Source organism: Fonsecaea monophora (genome assembly GCF_001642475.1).
Source record: "Fonsecaea monophora strain CBS 269.37 chromosome Unknown Scaff155, whole genome shotgun sequence".
Classification (NCBI taxonomy): Eukaryota; Fungi; Ascomycota; class Eurotiomycetes; order Chaetothyriales; family Herpotrichiellaceae; genus Fonsecaea; species Fonsecaea monophora.
In genome coordinates, this window is record NW_019174086.1 from 18,826 (window position 1) to 33,856 (window position 15,031).

The 15,031-nt window shown below is 51.5% G+C and overlaps 6 protein-coding genes across 6 annotated transcripts; 3 read left to right on the plus strand and 3 right to left on the minus strand.

The window, feature by feature from the left end:
* Nucleotides 1–148: 148 nt before the first annotated feature.
* On the plus strand, nucleotides 149–2,206 carry AYO21_11352 (hypothetical protein; the record flags this gene model as incomplete). Its single annotated transcript, XM_022661247.1, has 1 exon — nucleotides 149–2,206. One exon carries the CDS (start codon nucleotides 149–151, stop codon nucleotides 2,204–2,206), a length of 2,058 nt encoding a protein of 685 aa, XP_022506438.1.
* A 1,934-nt stretch (nucleotides 2,207–4,140) lies between these two features.
* On the plus strand, nucleotides 4,141–5,024 carry AYO21_11353 (hypothetical protein; the record flags this gene model as incomplete). Its single annotated transcript, XM_022661248.1, has 3 exons — nucleotides 4,141–4,372; nucleotides 4,452–4,890; nucleotides 4,958–5,024. The coding sequence occupies 3 exons, from the start codon at nucleotides 4,141–4,143 to the stop codon at nucleotides 5,022–5,024; spliced, it is 738 nt and encodes a 245-aa protein (XP_022506439.1).
* An 835-nt stretch (nucleotides 5,025–5,859) lies between these two features.
* Nucleotides 5,860–6,477, minus strand: AYO21_11354 (hypothetical protein; the record flags this gene model as incomplete). Its single annotated transcript, XM_022661249.1, has 2 exons — nucleotides 5,860–6,350; nucleotides 6,435–6,477. 2 exons carry the CDS (start codon nucleotides 6,475–6,477, stop codon nucleotides 5,860–5,862), a joined length of 534 nt encoding a protein of 177 aa, XP_022506440.1.
* A 1,530-nt stretch (nucleotides 6,478–8,007) lies between these two features.
* Nucleotides 8,008–9,745, minus strand: AYO21_11355 (hypothetical protein; the record flags this gene model as incomplete). Its single annotated transcript, XM_022661250.1, has 2 exons — nucleotides 8,008–9,509; nucleotides 9,559–9,745. The coding sequence occupies 2 exons, from the start codon at nucleotides 9,743–9,745 to the stop codon at nucleotides 8,008–8,010; spliced, it is 1,689 nt and encodes a 562-aa protein (XP_022506441.1).
* A 911-nt stretch (nucleotides 9,746–10,656) lies between these two features.
* On the minus strand, nucleotides 10,657–12,402 carry AYO21_11356 (hypothetical protein; the record flags this gene model as incomplete). The annotated part of the gene is made up of 1 exon (XM_022661251.1): nucleotides 10,657–12,402. The coding sequence occupies one exon, from the start codon at nucleotides 12,400–12,402 to the stop codon at nucleotides 10,657–10,659; it is 1,746 nt and encodes a 581-aa protein (XP_022506442.1).
* Nucleotides 12,403–12,918: 516 nt separating this feature from the next.
* Nucleotides 12,919–14,944, plus strand: AYO21_11357 (hypothetical protein; the record flags this gene model as incomplete). The annotated part of the gene is made up of 2 exons (XM_022661252.1): nucleotides 12,919–14,658; nucleotides 14,708–14,944. 2 exons carry the CDS (start codon nucleotides 12,919–12,921, stop codon nucleotides 14,942–14,944), a joined length of 1,977 nt encoding a protein of 658 aa, XP_022506443.1.
* Between the last annotated feature and the right edge of the window lie 87 nt (nucleotides 14,945–15,031).

Sequence of the window (15,031 nt, forward strand, 5' to 3'; positions counted from 1 at the left end):
ACTGCGGACATCAAAATTGAGGCCGAAATAATTTTTTGCGGAGCGGCAGATCCTCGGGTCAACTTTTTTCTTTGGTGGCAGTTGACCGAAATTTGATTCTTTGCATACAACATTTGCTGAGAGCACAAGGTCTCTCGAAAGTTTAGCAATGCCTCACGGCCGTCCAGTGAAGCGGAGACGCCTCTCTCCTCCCGTCGATGACAGCAAATCCTCCGAGACTATCAAGGCCTCCGACCTCTTCGTGCGCGCTGCAGATTGGGATCTTGAGCAAGAATACGAAAAGAAGTCGAGGCAGAAAAAGGCCAAAGAATCAACGCGACTGCCAATCAAAACTGCCGAAGGCAGACTTCAAAGGATAGAAGAGAAGGTACCAATCGAGAATGAGGACGACTCGGATAGTTTCCTGGGATCTGGCACAGACGGGGAAGACGAGGAGGGCGACACTCCTCCCACTGAGACAGAGCCTACCGTTCCGCAAGTCCCTTTGAAGCAGCAAATTGTCGCTGCCAAAGAAGAGATCGCACGCATTGCTGGTCTGCTGAACGAGGACCCGGAAGAACATGCGGGCTCCTTCAAAAAGTTGGCACAGGTTTGCAGTCCGACTTCGCCGATTGCGGTCCAAAAACTCGTCCTTGCAGCACAAACAGCGGTCTACAAGGACGTAATCCCAGGCTACCGGATACGGTCTTATAAGGACGAAGAACTGGGGAATAAAATCTCCAAGGACGTGCGACGAACCAGACAATACGAACACGCTCTCGTGACTGGGTATCAAGCATACGTTAAGCAACTGGGCAGTCTTGCAAAGGCCCGTAAGGGTGATGCAGAGATACAGTCCTTGCGGAGTGTAGCGATCAACTGCGCATGCACTCTACTCCTCTCCGTACCACACTTCAATTTCCGGACCGAGATACTGGGTATTCTCGTCCACGAGGTCGCCAGTCGGGAATCGTCACCCGACTTTATCAAATGCGTAGAGACATTTGAAGAGTTCTTCTCCCACGATGAAGACGGCGCACTGTCCCTCGAAGCCGTCAACCTGCTCTCTAAGATGATGAAAGCCAAGGACTACCGAGTAAGGGAAGAAGTGCTGAATACCTTCTTCCATTTGCGTCTCCTCTCAGAGCTGCCACCACCTGGCTCAAACGACAAATCGGATCGGCCAGAACTACCGTCAAAGCTGCACGGACGCAAGGTGAAGCAACAGACCTCGCAGCATATGACCAAACGCGAACGAAAATTGCTCAAACAGCGCCGTGAAGTCGAGAAAGATATGGCCGAAGCCTCTGCGCTGGTAAACCACGAAGAACGCGAGAAGATTCAGTCCGAGACGCTAAAAATGGTGTTTGTCACATATTTCCGAATCTTGAAGGCGAGGGTACCCGAGCTCATGGGTGCCGTATTGGAAGGACTGGCCAAATACGCACATCTGATCAATCAGGATTTGTTTGGAGATCTCTTGGAAGCACTGAAGGAGATTGTGAGCGCAGCTGACGAGGCTGTGAGGGGCGAATTGGATATGGACGGAGTCGAAGCAGAGAGGACACCGACAAACCTGGACCGCGAGGCGATCCGCAACAGGAAACGCGAGGGCCTTCTTGCGACACAAACTGCATTCACGCTGCTCTCCGGCCAGGAGGTTTCCAAGGCCGCCTCGAACTTACATCTCGACCTAAGTTTCTTCACAGCGCATACCTACCGCTCACTGTACCCGCTTTCGCTGGAAGCGGACATTGAACTTGGACCAAAATCGCTGCGTCTCCCCGATCCGCACTCGTCGAAATCAGCAGCATCAGCAGAGAAAAATAGAATCAACATCTCCACGCCCATTCTCCTGCTCACGCGCGTGTTGACGTCTATCCTGCTAACGCCTTCGTCCCCACCACCCACGCAGACGGTACTATCGTTCTTCAAACGTCTCCTGACCGTCTCCCTTCAACTGCCTGAGAAATCCGCGATGGCAGTTTTAGGTTTGATGGCCAAGATCGCAGACAAACACGGCCGCAAGATTGAAGCCTTGTGGTATAGCGACGAAAGGAAAGGAGATGGGGTATATAGGGGAGACAGCGAGAGCGTGGAAGGCACAAATGCGTTGGGGACTGGTAGTGGTGTTTGGGAGGCAGAGTTGCTCAGGAGGCATTACTGCCCCAAGATCAGAGAATCGGTTCAGAGGATGGAGGGGGGTATTAGAAACTTGCACAGATAGCTGCGACGTCCAAAACTCGGCTGAGCGAATGGCACATGCTTCTTCATATCTTGACGTGTGTGTAACCATCAAAATTTCACATGTTCCTCCTGCGCCATGGTTTCGCCCTCCAGTCCAGGGAGAAGAACTTAATAAAGGGTCGTCCACGCTTGTCTGGTCCCTTGTTCCTGTGTGATGTCGTCTCTTCTCCTCTACTCCAATTTCCTCTCTCGGTGAAGGTGAAATTCCACAGGTCCCTCCATGTTACGAAGCCCAGAGACGCCATTCATGCCGCTCACTCGGCCGCAAGAGAAGGCCGTCGAGGTCGATACAGGGGCAGATCACCCAACACATCTTTCTTCGAGAAATCGGCCCTAGGGTTCAACAACCTCAAGAGTTTTGAGTCTGGGATTTCTCTCATCGGCTACCACAACGCCACCTGTGGCTGAGGTTGTGTGTGATGTGATGTCAATGGTCAATGGACGAGGGGCGCAGGCTGTAGGAGGGGGAGAACAAGGCCCAGCTTTCGAACATCCCAACAAAATCCCGGAATTATCATCAAATGCACAATGCACATTTCAACATTCCACGCTTTGACATGTGCGTCTCTTTGCCCGCGCCAATCGACACACATGTCCGCCACCCTGGCGAGATCCAGATTGCTTGCATTGTGTGGCACACACCAACCTTTGCGGGCACCAAGCATGTGTGTTCTCCGGTCCTCAAAAGTTAATGCTCCTCTTCTGCATCACATCATGCCATTGACGCCTCTGATGCGTCCTGTCCCACTCGGCGTGCAAGAAACTGGCGAACTCTCTGGGCCTCAGGATCGTGGGCAGCTAAAAGCTCCCCGGAAAACTGGGGGCTGTGTGTGGTATGACAGGTGGGATTATGTGACGCCTTGATTCTATTTCCAAGGTCAAACAAGGTCAAGGTCATGATCATGATCACATTGACCGCCTACCACCCTTTTCATAAAATGTTCCCAACCTTGTGTTTCTCTGGAGGCATTCTTCAGCTGGCCCTGAATCTATACATTCCATCCATCCCCGTTTCATCCACCGATCTAATCTCACCCACGCGCCTTCGCATGCACTCAAATCTCGGTCCGAGAAAAAACACAAAAGCATCGGAGGATTTTGTGAGGGATCAACCGGGTATTGCCGCTCGTATACACCCTTGAGAGCTGACAATCTCCTGACTCTGCGATAACTCTGTCTTGATCCCGTTCCCATTTCTCGGATTTCAGGGTTTCTATACTTTCTGTGGTAACTCCGTGAATTTGGGATTCAATTGACTGGGTGGCGCAAACGATACTTGAACCCGTAAACCTGGATCTGACAGGTATTCGTCATTGACATTCATCCACGAGGTATGTACGTATAGATAGTTTACTTGGCTTTCCGGAATTTCGTTATCTCTGGCTATCTCTTCGATGGTGACGTCTTCTCAATGGAGGGTTTGGATTCTTGCAACTTTCTGTGTTTTCATCAGTCAACCGATTGCAGCAGCGATGTCCATGAATAACTGGTCAATGAAATTCTAGCTGCAGCTACAACAACGGGAACCGATCTTTATCCTGCAGGGTTGGTGGGATATCAAGAAGTATTGCTTGCTATACCCAGAAAGGAACCACCACGAGCCCCAGGACTATCTCAGTGCAAGTGTCCTGGCCAGAATTCCCTTCATGTGCTCTCTATTGAAAGAGTCTTTGCCTTTGTCGTCTTGGAAGCATGGCAAACAAACCCCTTGTTGATGATTTGCGGCCACATTCTTAGCATCTTCGAGCTCTCGCTGATTATAATCCCTTCGATTCAGTGAAACCCAGACACCTGACCTCTCCAGGCTCTGTTACTCTCCATTCATTGCTTGTCAACTACACCTGTCCAAACAGAACGGCACTTTTCGCGAATCCCCCTGCACACGAACTACATCATTCGCTTCAACTCTTCGCAATGGTGTCAACCACAATCACTTTCAAACAGGAGAACCTCCAACCGCCCGTGTACGTCGCCGGCGCGTTCACGGGCTGGTCGCCGATCGAGATGAGCTTCGAAGTGACCGAATCAGACGGCTCTCCCCAAAACGTCTTCTCCTACAAGGCTGACCTCGAGCCCGGCGATTACCAATACAAATTCAGGCTGGGTCCAGGTGATTGGTGGGTCCTGGATGAATCGAGCCCAACAGGTACGCACTGGTCTCGCTTCACTCTCCTCTACGAGTATTATCAAGCGATGTAATGCTGACGATGACTTGAGTTTTCCAGCAAACGACGACCAAGGAAACGTCAACAACGTCGTTTCCGTCGAGGCACAAGTTCCGGGACCCATTGAACACATCTCCAAGCCCGTCGCCACAATTCTCAACACAAAGGACGCTCAGATTATCGAATATGAGCATGATCGTCAAAACGAGAACGGCCTGGCATCCGCGCCGGAAGCTGTTGAGAATCCGAAAGAGTCTCAAAATTCGAGAGATCATGCCACGAACAGCGGAGAAGATGCCGGAGCCATCGATGCCAAGCAGGTACAAGACGTTAATCACGGCGTGAGGAAAGATTCCATCCCAGATTTCGCTCCACCGCCATACTCGATCGCTACAAATGGGACCGTATCCCCGCCTCCTGTCGTCCCTAACGAGAAACAACCTGTCAGGCCAGCCTCTAGTGGCAAGGAATCATCTATTTCGAGTTTCTTCAATACGAGGTAAGTTGAGCCCTTTACGGTCATCGATATATATGTACCCAGGAAGTATCTGACCCCATCCCTGCAGAAATATCGTGCTGATCGTTGCAATTGTCGTGGTACCTGCCGCCGTGTCGCATTACCTGCGGCGGTAGCGTGTCGAAACTCGGTAGTCTGCAGCAGACGCAGCTTTGAGGTGGTTGGAAAACACTTAATATCTGTTTATCTCATATCCCTCCCACTCTCTCTCTCTCTCTCTTGTTATGATGGATCACGTTGAAAAGGATACGAAGTGCGCGGTCGGCGGTCGGCTGTGGGCGGTGGTATTGAATTGACCTCCTTACATTTGTGGGCTTTGTGTTATGGGCTATAGGTCATGGATTATGACTTTTCGTGACTGTGGATATCTTCGTGTTTAGCGGAAAACGTGCGAAGGTATAAAAATGGACAATCTTTCAATTCATACTACAACTACTCGGTTATTTTGTTGTTGCTGAGAAATCACACTTCGTCTTGGATCAAATCAAGCCAAGTCTGGTAGAGCGGTGTCCTGACAGAAGAGATTCATGCGCGGGTTAGTGAGTGAGTATCTGGGGGTGTTTCTCTTCCCGAGTTACCACCTGAGGAAATGAAAGCAGAAAGCATGGTCCGTAACATAATCACTAGCGTGTTGCAGCTGATGTGGCAGTACCAGAACGTGCCAGAGCCATATTGCTGTGCTGGAAGGAGCTGGGAGGAGGGATTTATCTTTTTTTTTTTTGTTTTTTTTTTGGGGTGATTTTGGTAGTCACCCCCCTTTTTGGGCGTCCTATATATACTGTCACCCTCTGCCCAGCGAATGTCTCTCGTCTCCTTCACTTCTTCGTCCATGTTCATGTACAGTACTTATGTACCTATGTACTTCACGCACTTGTATACTCACTTAGCTAGCTGTCCAGCTGCCCAGCTACTCAGCTACACAGCTTCGCCGCAAGCTACTTGGTGAGCTAGCTACAAGCGACAAAACGTTTCGACAGCCTGGCGCGTCTCCTCCTTTGTCTCCTTGACCAACCCACTAACAGCCTTGAACTTGTCGTCCTTGGCGTCACCGAGCAACTCGAACAGCAGGCTCTCGCTCGTGGTGACGACGGCACCCTCGCGCGCTAGCCGGTGCAGGGCGACGGGTCTCTCGCCGGCGTTGCACGACGAGACGCCATCGGCGATGACGTAGACCTTGTGGCCCGCGGCGAGGAGGTCGAGGGTCGTCTGCGTGACGCAGATGTGCGTCTCGATGCCGACGATCAGCACGGAGAGCTTGTCGCTGGGCGAAGAGGTCAGGGATTGCAGGTGCGTCTGCAGCGCGGGGACGAGCATCGAAAACGCCGTCTTGTCGATCGCCTCGGGCGTGGTCTCGGGAATGAGTGAGGTGAGTTCCGGGACGGTGGCGCCCAGGCGCGAGGCGTTTTGCGTCGTGACGAAGACGGGGATGTTGAGGATTTTGGCTGTTGAGACAGATTAGCTTTGCTAAAGACACCCCCCGGCCGGGGAACCCGGTGGTGGATGAAATGTCTTGATCTTTTCCTTACCTGCTTTAACCAGCTTCTGACTCGTGGCTACCCTGTTATCCATGTCGCGTATCAGTGTGAGTAACGAACACCCAAAGGGGTAACACACGAATGTATAAGGAGGGGGGGGGGAGGGGTTTCAGAGACATACACTTTGGGGAATTCCCAGATGGCATTGCGGAATTTCTCCTGAATGTCGCAGATACTGTATGCAAAGGTCAGCGAGAAAATCCAACATTCTTAGGCATCAATGTGATGAGCTCGATGTTATGGGCACCATTGGACTCAACAGAATGAGCCTCGAAGAAGGATGATTAGGGGAAGTATTTGGATCCTCCTGATATCGACATAGACATCTAGATATCGGTGCCGGTAGGTCTCATGGGTATATGTATGCACATGCATGCATATGCCGAGTTGACTAAACTGGACTGGACTGGACCGGAAAAGATGAAGAAACGTACAACAAAACCGGATTCACTATAAATTTGCCCCGTAGGCAATTGCATGTCAGCAAAGAGTACCAGCGAAGCCATAAAATGCAATGGGTAGGTTCATCATTCGTTCACTCGACTCAATCAACCAAATTCAGTCGTCCCGCTCGTGCCCCTCATGGATACATCGTCATCATCAACATCAATATCAGCTAAAATATCAACGCCAGCTGTCTGTCCGCAGAGTAGACGTGCTCCAAATCCAGGCGATAAACTGCGACGAAATGGTGGAGGGGAACACAGAAGAAGCAGACACGCAGACAGAAAAACTGACCAATTCGTTTACTGTTGACCGACATCTTTCTTCCTAACCTTCTCACTCTAGGGCCTGTGGGGAGATAAATATCTCCCAGGTGGCTTGATTTGAGCCGCTCGATGGCCTCGATGAAGATCCGCAGAGAGAAAAAAAAAAGCTCAGAGCGACCTTGGCCTCTCGTCGTGGTGGTCGTGGTGGTGGTGGTGGCGACAAAAGGAAACGTCGAAATTATGGAATCGCAGCAAGCGTGGAGAATGAGGATCTCTTGGACAGACAGGGACTCGGTCGTAATAGATACCGTTATGGTATGGGCTATGCTATGTCGTTGCGACTATTTCAATAATCAAATACAAGTGTGTTCAAGGTGGTCCATGGTGTCGGTGAAAATCGGGCAAACGGGACAAGTTGGAGCGGCAAATCAAATTCCCACGGTATTACGGCGTCACGGCGTGTGGGGGAGACACTCCATGCACCGGAGGCACTGCACGCACACTGGACACAGCCTTATGCATGCTGTATCCTATCAATATCTGCATTACTTTTGCCTTTTGCAAGATTGGCCTCGTGCGAGGCTCTTCTGGAATCTATCTGCTCTGCAGGTCTTACCTCTCACACCACTCGAGGCGACAAGGCTCTGCAGACCATGGCTTAGAATACACGTCGACGTCAAGTGAAGCCCGTTTTTGAAACCCACCAGCTCCATCCTAGCTCCATCCCAGCTGCATCCCAGCTCCTGGTCCTCCATCACCATCATCATCATGGCGTCAAACCGGGCTTCATGGCCTTCTCAGTTGAACATCGTTAATCCTGGGTCAAGGTGAGAAGTCTTCTGTTGATCCTCAACTCAACTGTTCGCTGTTGTTCTACGTTGTGGCCCCGAATTCAACCAACCGAATGCAGTACCAGAGCCAATTGGGTTGGTCCGTGTTGTCGTGGTTGATGGGGTTCCTTTTGATTCTCCGCCTGAATCTGCTTGAGCTGCAGCCTTTCCAGTGTCATTCAGCGTTGCCTGAGCAACTTCGCCGCCATTCGTGCTGGTTGCCGAGCCCGAGGTGATTCTCGTCGCATTGGCCATTGTCTTGGTGGGTCGCAAAATCTTCATGGGTCGCTGCGTGTGAGGTCGGGCATAACTGGACGAGGTCTTGGAGCTCGCATCGTTCGCGGTGCTAGACGATCCAGAACGCCACGAGTTGGACCATACCCCGGGACCAGATTTCGACATTGGTGCGGTGAATGACTTCTCGCTCCCGGTAGTGGACTTGCTGTCGTCGGCAGGCCTTGGATGAGTCATATCTAGGCTGCGTCGTGTCAATTGATCCAGGTGCGGATCTGCTCTGCGCACATCTCCCGGTTCGGACGGGTTGGCCGATGGCAAGCTACTGGACTGAGCTGCTGTGGGCGACGCTGTATTCTGCGCCGTGTTGAGTCTTTCTGGTTGACCAATGACGCCGACTGGTGACGCTGGAGGTGGCAGAGCTTCCCCTATTGACGACGATCGACGTCGAGAGATTGTGCACAGATCCTTGAAACAGGCATCGTCTTCCGGTCTGCAGAAGGGAATCGAGACCTGATTTCGTTCCTCGTCAAAAATCATCACCTTATCCTGGGAGAACAAAATGTCGGCGTTATGTGATCTCAGAACATCACTACCTAGAATGATCTGGATCGTTGGATCGGTCACCGTCTGTTCGTCGACCACAAACTTGACCATTAGAGTAGGGACGGGTGGCACAGGACTGGCTGATCTGACGGCGGCAGGGCTGTGGATCTTGGCTTCGGTCAGATACACGGGAAGTCGGATAGAGCGAGATCCCCCCTCCCCAAAGATAGACTCTGTCAGTTCAAGCTTGCATAACAATGAATAGCTGACAGATGAAATCGTCGACCCTGTGCACATGGCGGCGTAGAGCAATGAGCTGTTGGAAAAGGATTGTGTTAGCCAGCAACGGATGATGGCTGGGCATGGTCCTAAGATAAAAAGGCCTGGTGGAGGATTGCCTGAAACTCGGGGCGAGTTGTGAATTGAACCAAGCAGGCGGCTCTGTTCAAGACCAAAGCTGTTCGTCCGACCGAAGCCAGTAGGTGCAGGCCTCCCATCCGACCGATGTGAAAGAGATCTTTCCGACAGTGCATGGCCACCAAGTCCACTGCCTGTACGTGCGGGTAATTCCATCGACTGTCTCGAGGAGCCATAGTGGTTGTTGGCACTCTCGTCAAACCGTACCGAGTTGGCTCTTGACGCAGCCACTCTGCGGGAGTCGTCGGTTGGGTCCAAGGTCAAGGAGCTGATCATAGGATCGGCATCAAAATTTCGAAAGGCTTCAGCAGCGGGGTTGAGGGTCGATTCTAAGGACGAGCATTAGTACGAGAGGTTTTCTCGCGGGTCTCGGCTTACCATGATGTGAACCGAGAGGAAAGGGAGAGCTCGCGCCCCACAGACTTCGAGGTCTGCTGCCATCGGGAATCTTCTGCTCCAAACGCATGATGCGATCAGAGTGGGCAGCTTGGGTTGCAGAGAGATCGTTCAGCGTCTCTTGAATGCGCCACAATTCGTCTCTCGTGGCGAACTCGCGGGCGTCCATAGCAAACAAGCTCAATCAAACCCCCAAAGGCATAAGCTCAGTAGGAAGCCGAACAGTAGGGACCGTACTATGCATAGGCAGACACTTGACACGATCCTGGGCGGGGATGCAGGTCTCGTAGAGCGCGGAGAGAAGACGGTAGCCACACCACCAAGCTACAATGCTCTCCTGGCTTGCGCCAGCCTGGCCAAACCCTTCCACCAGCCGGTATGTATTGGCGCAGGCTCTTTACTGTCTCATCGGTTGGTTGCTTTGGGGAGATCCAATATTTGCCCGACGTGGATGGAGCGGAGAAAGGAAGGTCAAAGAATGCGCCGGAGTTTGCACAAGGAGGAGGTCAGGCTGTCCGATGGTGTTCGTGAAGCAGGATGCTCAGAATCCGTAGACGAGTTCACCGAGCTGAGACGGAACACAACGAGGGGTAGGGTGGGCTGCGCAGAAGCGGACCGAGAAAGAGATGAATGTTGGACTAGGAATGGATGTAGGATGCGGAAAGAGTTTTGCAGAGGATTTGACGGCGTTGGAGCCTTGTGCACGCAGCTTTGCAGCGTGTCTCAAACAGGTCAGTAGTGAAAGATAGAGACTTGGTGCGTAAGAGAGTGATAATTCAAAGACCGTGTCTTGGTTTTGAGAGAGACAAACAGCCGTGTTGTAATTCTGGGGCAACGACGACTGTGAATGTCTGCATCTGCATTCCACACGTCGTATAACGCACCGTAAGGTCGCCAAGCGGATTAGCCGTTGCACTGTATATCCGCTTGTGCCACCGTATAGTTATTCGCCACGTGATGGGCATGTGCTGCACGTGGCGAGATAGTGGAGCAAGAAAAAGGGGCGGAGTGATGGAGGTAGTCGGACATTCACATAAACGCCAGAGGTGAACACATGCTCAATGCTAGTATCAAGCCCCATCAATGAATCAACGAGTTTCCGTCAAAATCTTCAAGGTCGTCCTGTAGCGGCATCACTACCTTTTCAAAGATGGCACTTTGCAACGCTTGGTTGTCAAGTTGATCTCCATCAGGGCCAGACCAGAGAAGACACATTTTCACGACCTCACAATATCGATCTCCACTTCTATCCAGCACAAACTTCAAGACCCGAAGCGCAGTTTTGAGGTTAGCTACGGCCTCGATGGGATCGTGGTCTTCGGGCTCGTACAGAGCTTCAAGAGGCTGTCCAAGGGAAAGCTCAACCAGGGCCAGACCAAGTGGGAAAAGAATATTGCTTCTGATAAGCGCCGAACTGGTGCTTTTACCCGGCGTCTTGGTCTCGGCTCTCAATGCGGCCTGAACGAGAGCCTGAGAAAGATAGGGAAGACTGATCATATTGCTCGAATAATAGTCTGCTTGTGAGTGCAGCAGGATATCTTCAAGCCCCCATTGCGGTTTCAGCCAACTGCCGTAGAGCTGGAAAACGCCCGAGGCTAAAATGGCTGCGAGATACCGTCTATTGCGTTGACTGATGGGCGACAGTGGAATGCCACCCAGCTGCGGAGATAAAGAACGGTCCGCGAGAATGTTTTTGATGGACCGAGTGGATTGATCCGTTGGGAGTTTCCTAATGATATAAATATCGTGTCGCCGCCTATTGGGCTCATCGATGAGGAACCCAAGATGTTCACGCCTCGCCTCTTGTGAACAGAGTTGGAGGGCATTGCAGATATCACGAAGCTGTTGACTGGGATCACCCTCTTTCGGCCGCGGGATGGTTTCCAGGGTTGACTTGACAATACTGAAATGGACGCCTTTGGAATCATGGCTCTTTGAAGTTCCCGAAATTTGTGTCTGCACAGATATTTGGGGTGCCGCGCAGTCAGCATCGTCTTGCAGGTCGGCTGCTTCAATCTCGACTTCTTCGCCTGCTGTCAAGACTTCGACCTCGCTACCTTCAGGGTACGAGAATCGATGAACGACAAACTTGGATCTCGTCCGCGCGCCTTTTGATTCTCCAGGGTTGCGTTTGTGTGGCGGGTTTTCCAGACGCAGCTTTAGAATGTGTCTTGCTCTACAGGGACAATTCCAGCAATTGCCACAAACAAAGGTGTCGTATACGCTGCGAGCATGCCGTCTGATCCTAGCATAGTCTTGCAATAACCCTCGGCTCTGCCAACGGGTTTTTCGAGTCTCGGTCAGTTCATGAACTTGTTCGGTGATGGTGGAGAGAGTCTGGTTTGCGGTTCTGATCTTGCTGAGAAGAGCTTCATACACTCCCTTGGAGAAGATGTCATTGAACCTCTTAAAATTGCTCATCGTGCTCGAAGGGGTTGAGCTGGTAGTCAGCTTCTTCTTCAGCCTGTTGAGGAGGTAGGCGAGCTCGGTCATTGTCGCCATATACGCCCCGTAGCTATTCTTCATCATTCTCTGAAGCTCTGCGTTGTACTCGCTGCGTCTCCAGAGCGCACTGTCCGGATCCTGCAGCAAGGTCGCTATGTCTTCCTCGTCGTGCACTATCTGGACAAGTACTCTTTCCAAGGTATTCTGAAATATGGTGCCCTCTGTGCTGAGACCATCTTGATATCGTCTAACTTCTCTTCGATATCGGCGGGTTGATATTATGGACATGATGGTGTCGACGCCTTCTCGATACTCGCCGATGAGGCTAACAACAATGGGCAGTGCCCCAAGTACAAGACCAGCAATCTCGAGGCCTGACATTGCCGTACATGAGAAAAAAGAGCCAAAAAGAGGTTTTCTGGAAGGAGGATAACATGACCACCATGAGGCACAGACATCAAGAGGTAAGTAACGTGTAAGTCGCCTGCATTTGGGGGCCAGAAGAAACTCCCCGCAACACCGCCACCAGCCGCGGGCCGAAACCCCCACTACCACAACCTTCTAGCCAGTCACGCCAGTAATCATCTCTCACAGGTGATGCAGAATCGCGTTCTAACCGCTGATCAGGCCTTGCTAAAACTTTAGGTGATTATGAGAGATGTTCCAGGTTCTCGCCTCCGGTTTCAGCCTCCTAGGCCTCCTTCGCCCCTCACATCCGAAGCCTCCTCTCATCCTAGATACGCTCTGCATCCTATATTTTGTCCTCGAGTTGGTCACCAATATTTCTCCAATCATGGGGTCGACGGTAATTGAGTTGTTGCGGTCGATGTGGTACAAAGCCAATTGAGCTTGATGCTAATTGGGTCAAACTAGATCGACGGGATAGTCTGAGACACGATGGACGCGAATTCTATATCGGCAGAGTTGCTGGAATGCCTAAAGATATTCAACGCCCTTTTGGCAAGAGACGAACTCTTCGGCCCGTCTGGCATACCAAAACATATCTGGAATGACGAGCTTGGAAGACTTAGAATATGGGCTGCAAACATTGGTGCTCATAAGAAAGACCAGTCCTCTCTAGATTACCGACTCAGAAACGCCTCGCATGTCAAATCACAGATTATCAACTTACTACAGAGCCTGAAGATGACGCTACAAGATTTGGAGGAAGTTCTAGTGGAGGTCAATGAGAAACAGTCTGCCACAGAAGAAGGAACTGAAGACGATGAAGGAAAGGCAGAGGTTGCAGAGATATTCGACGACCTGGTACAAGTCATCACAAACCTCTACCGATTGTCCATCCTTGTGCGACAGCCATCGCAGCGAGACCAGTTTCTCCGATACCGAAAAGACGACGCGGTCGGATACGAAAGATTTGACCGGAATCATGTCCAGGAAAAGTTTCGTGATGCCGACCCCAGAGTGATAGACAGACTCGGGACAGCCATTTCGAACAGACGCCGACATCTCAAGGCGCTGGAGCGGCACAGGGCCAAACTGGGAAAAGGTATCAGCCACGCTCATGTGGAAGATCATGACGGGGTGTCCACCGTTATGTCGGGGACTTTGGCCACTGAATACGAGGAGACAGGTGCCGTTGCGAGGCTCGAGGCTACTTCTGTAAGTGGTGAGTCCACGACATCATATGCTGCATCGTTTCTGGCGGGAAAGAAGAATATACAGGTCCCTCCGCCGCCTGTCGGATATGGTAGCGACGAGCCGTTTGAATGTCCATATTGCTTCTTCATCACGACGATAACGAGCAGAAAGTCTTGGGCACGCCACGTCTTCCGGGACCTGATGCCATATGTCTGCATTTTCCCTGACTGCACAACACCGAATCAGATGTATAACAGCCAACGGAACTGGTCCTTGCATCTACAGACACATGGCCATGATCCAGCCAGCCCCTCATCATTAGCGGTGGGTTTCTGCCAGTTGTGCCACAAAAGCGATATTCCTTCCAAAGCATACGAACGCCATGTCGCCGAGCACCTGGAGGAACTGGCTCTGTTCGCACTGCCACGTACCATGCAGGTTGAGGATGAAGATGATGACGAAGATGATGACGATCAGCAGGCGCGTCCAGGCATGGCCAATAGCAGATCCTCTGGTCAGGTCGATGATGAAGATTTGCTACGGAGAGACTCTATAGATTCTACCGAAGAGTTTTGGTCGAGGTCCGTACACCACCACGACGAAAACCTACGAAAGCACGTTCACGAGGTACTTAGTTCGGAGGCACTTGGTTCTGAGCCATCCTCCCTTCTGAAACGTCTACACGCTGGGGCGACAGTTGATTGGAGGACCCCAAATGAAGGGGAAGCAGCTGAAACTGAAACCACGTACGCTGTGAAGATAATTGATCCGAGGAATCAGAGTGGAGAGGAAGCAATGAAGCAGGGTTGGAAGCCACTCAGCCTCCTGGAACGTCTAAAACGAGGAGCAAAGAAGGCAGGCCTAGATGGTACAACGCAGATTGAAGATCAACAGATCCCAGGAGGACCGACTACGAGCGAACAACCGGATATACGAAAAGTGATTCCCCCTCCCAAGAAGCCGAGAGCTTCCATCCACCTGATCACCGAGGATGGGCAAGAACACGAACTCGAGTGGGAGCGATGTTATACCTTTGGTGTAAGTCACTTTCTACTGGCAAATCTTGTGAAATGCTGACTTGTGCAAGGGTATGGAGGCTTCGATCATCCGAAGGTTTGGGGCCCAAGACGCATTATCACGTAACATGGTGAAAGGTCGATGCCAGTTCATCGGCCCTGATAATTGTGTTATTTCCCCTAAGGCGTGGACGGCGACGGTCAAGCCAGACATGACAATTAGAATTGTAGTGTTGCAAGGACCCTCAAGGGCAAGCGACGCACGTCCGACTGCAGCGGCATGGAGCGACCTCACCAGCGACGAATGAAATTTCGGCGGTGCCATTTTGCAGAGAGCTGGCAAATCAGGTCGTCGAGGAGGATAGCGAGCTATCCAATAATTGATAGCCAACCGG